The following is a 3,673-nucleotide window of genomic DNA, read 5'->3' as shown; positions in this document are numbered from 1 at the left end:
AGCTCGGAGAAATCGTGCCCACGTCACAGAGGTGAGTGAAAGGGCATAGTACTACCCCAGCTCACGTGGCCTAGCTCGAGTCCAAATTCAACCACTCTGCCACTGAATGATCTCAGTATGATGGGGCTAAGTGCACAAAAATCAAGTTGGCTAGTTAAGCAGAATGGGTGGGCAGTGAGAAACTGGAGACTCAGCAGCTCAAATCATTTCCAGACAGGCCACACTTTAAATTGCTAACATTAAATGTTTATTAAGGATCGAAGCCAAGAATTTGTAAATGCATTTTAATACCTTGTTGATAAAATAGTAACATTCCGTCTCTGCAATCTGGGAATACAGGAAGATACTGATAAAGGCTCTCATGTGCATATCATAACCAGGCAGTCGGAACACACACAGTCCACCTACTGTAGTGTTACACGCACCCACTTTTCAGAAAAGCCACCTGGCAGCTCTGCTGGACAGCTGAGTAAGTAGTGCCAAACAATCTAGAGGACAGGAGGAAAGCAGGGGAAGGAGTAAGGAGCACGCATCGCGAAGCCCACGTCTAAGCACACGACATCATCAATATTAAAAACAAAGGATGCAAACGAAATTCGGCGTTTTCCTAAAGAGCACTGGCAGTCCTCAGCGCATGAGGAGACTGTGTTTGGGGCCGTCCACTCGCTCCAGCTTCTCAAAGTGTTTCCTGGCATTGCGGATGTTGATGAGAGTAGCTGCAGAGGGGATGGACGGATCCGACATTACCACCATCACGTACGTGTTCGACGTGAAGATGTCGATGAAGGCGGCGAAGTTGGAATTCCTAACCTCCATGCTCTGGAAAGAAGCGGCCAATTTACTGCAGCTCAACTTGAACTGCTTGATGATGTTGCTGATCTTCTCAAAGCGGTGCACGTCACGCTGCTCTCTGCACTGGTAATGAGAGATCACCAAGAAGGTCGCTCTCTCAAACAGCAGCACTTCATCAGCCTCGATAATCTGAGCAAAATTCCTCAGGTTCATCTCCAGCTGCTGAACGTTGGGAATGAGCTGGTAGACGATGCTCGACCAGGCCTTGTAGAGCGTCTCATCCCAGATGGATGTTCGAAAGCAAGCGCACTCCAGTGGGCGAGACAATCGCCTCAGGTCTTCCTCTCGCTCTTTAAAGATCAGGTCGCGCTGGTCCTCCTGCACCAGATCCATTTTGTGCACCAGGCAGAAGATCTTGGCGTCAGGGGAGTTCTGCAGGATGGCCTCCAGACACGACTGGTAGTAATGCATGTCCTTTTCCAGTTCGCGGCTCTCCACGTCGAACACGTAAATCAAAACCTCGACGTTACGGAAGATGTTGTCCCGCTGGCTGGTGAAGTAGTTCTCCATAAAGGTGTCCTGGCCGCCGCAGTCCCACAGGTTCAGCACCAGGTTCCCCAAGAAGCGGACGTGGGAGTGCTCCACGTCAATGGTGGCGCCCAGGCGCCGGGTGTCGCGCGCAATGTAGTTTGCAAAGATGATGGACCGCATGCTGGTCTTCCCCGAGCCGCTCTTCCCCATCAGCAGCACCTTCTTCTTCATGGCTGTATTGGGCATCACCCGCAGGGGCCGCCGCCGACTGGGCCTGAGGGCGCGGCCTAGGCGCGGCCGAGCCGGGCGCGGAGCGGGCCTGCGGCCGGGCTGCGACTGCGCTCGGGGACGCCGAGGGGCCGCGGCGGCAGCTGTCTCGGAAAAGCGCGCCTGGGACAGCCGGCTGCGGGCGCCCTCCAGAAACGCTGGCTTTGCAAAGCGCCGAGCCCCCGCGTTCCGCCACCACCCACCGCAGCAGCGATCTCGCGAGCGCGGCGCTCCCGCCCGCCCACTTCCGGCGACGCTCTCGCGAGAACTCAGCGCGGGCTGCGAGGCCTGCGTCTCTGCGCTCCTAAGCGAAACCTCGTGGGGGCGGGCGGAGCGAGAAGGTGCTGCGAGCCCCAAGGTTTGGGGTGCTGCCCTCTCGCGGCCGCAGTCCCCACAGCGCAGCCCCGCGGCGGGGCGTCTCGGGGCGGGCGCTTGCCCGGCGCTGCGGGTGCTGTCCCGCCCCAGGCCAGTTCCTTGAACGTCTTCGGGAAGGCTTCCACCATAGCCGGGCGGGGGAGCAGGCCTGTGGTCCCAGCCCTCTGGGAAGCTGAGGGGGAGGAAGGCACGATCTAGCGCAGCCCGGGCCACTTGGCAAGTTAGTGAGCACGTGTGTCTTGAACTCAGAAGCCTGCCCTTGCCGGGTAAGCGCTTATTCCACCGAGCTGTCTCCCTGCCCGACCCCCCCTTTGCGGATCCGGGGATTGAACGCAGGCGAGCACTTAGTCTACTGAGCCATCTCCCCAGCCCGAACGTGTCTCAAAACAAACAAAAAACCCCAAAAATCAAAAAATAAAACAAAAACAAAAAAGTAAATAAAATAAAAATTTCAAAAGCTGCTCAATCCTCAGTACCTTAAAACAAGCAAACAAAGCCAAAGCCCTCCCGAAGTTGGAGAAAGTTGTAATGCGGAGCACCATGCGTGAGCCCGGTCCTCACAGTAACCCCGTGAACAAAAACTTTTGAAATGAGGAAATCAAAGACGAATCATCAGATTAAAACTAGCTGCAAAATTTACTGACCCCCTCTCTACCCTCATGATTCTGTTCTTGGTCTCCAGGTCGGTGGATGAATCGATGTCATGCTGTTCAGAATAAATCCGCATTAGCATCAGAATATTGAAGTGTCCTAAGGGGTTCCGCGTCTGTTTTTAAGCCCTTTGCAGATTGCTACGATGTTCTACAAATGCAGATAATCCATTCCATTCATTTAAAACGTTTTTGTCCCGGTCCCGCATGCCACGCTGGCACTGAGCGGAGACAGAATCCAGGCGTGGTGGCGCACGCCTGTAATCCCAGTGCAGGGCAGCCTCAAACAGCGGCATCACTACAAGTCCGAGCTGCATAGTGAGACCTTATACCAAATACATAAATGAAAACAAAACATATTTGAGTGCCCAGTATATATAGGGCACTGAATTTGTGCAAGAAGTTGAAAAATGGCCCTTGCTTTTTTAATGAAAATAGGTTGAAATGCCATAATGGAAAAATAGCATGTGGATCTCTCTGAGTACATTCAAACACAGTTTCACCTCCCCGGGGACATTTCTTCTGCACCATTTGACTCTGCTCCTCAAGGACTCTCCAATCTTTTATTCATTATTCTGGAATTTCCCTTCCACAATTCTTTTGAATTTGTGTCAGGGTCTACGAGGGTGTTAGATTTATATATATATGCTTTATATTTGTATGAAAGTTGTGTACAGCTGGGACTTACAAATGCATCAGACAGACTTTCTCTCAGAGCAGAACTTGTTTGTAGGTCTGGGATTTACTGTATTGTTTTTGCCTATTTAGGATCAGGGAGATCGGGCTACCTTTTCATCTTTTTTTCTTTTTTTCGTCTTTTTGAGACTGGGTCTGGCTGTGTGCTAGGATCACAGGCGCATGTCTGCCACCATGCCTGACTATGGTCTGCTTCTTTTTTTTTAAAATTGCTCACATTTTTTTATTAAAAAGAAAAGCATATTACTAACATGCAGTTTAAAAAATAAAGTTATATTTATTTTGCACCATATAAACACTGGAAATGAATCAGCCCACAAATCCAATTCCCACAGCTCTACGCAAGGGAAGAGTGGACACGC

The 3,673-nt window shown here is 51.4% G+C and overlaps 1 protein-coding gene across 1 annotated transcript; it reads right to left on the bottom strand.

Moving 5' to 3' along the window:
• Window positions 1-224: 224 nt before the first annotated feature.
• Rraga (Ras related GTP binding A) lies at window positions 225-1,812 on the bottom strand. The gene has a single exon (XM_004631725.3). The coding sequence runs from the start codon at window positions 1,567-1,569 to the stop codon at window positions 628-630; it is 942 nt and encodes a 313-aa protein (XP_004631782.1). The 5' UTR covers window positions 1,570-1,812; the 3' UTR covers window positions 225-627.
• Window positions 1,813-3,673: the final 1,861 nt, after the last annotated feature.

Source organism: Octodon degus, unplaced genomic scaffold (genome assembly GCF_000260255.1).
Source record: "Octodon degus isolate 3935 unplaced genomic scaffold, OctDeg1.0 scaffold00044, whole genome shotgun sequence".
Classification (NCBI taxonomy): domain Eukaryota; kingdom Metazoa; phylum Chordata; class Mammalia; order Rodentia; family Octodontidae; genus Octodon; species Octodon degus.
Note: the sequence above shows the minus strand (reverse complement) of the source record. Positions and strands in the feature narration are given on the sequence as shown.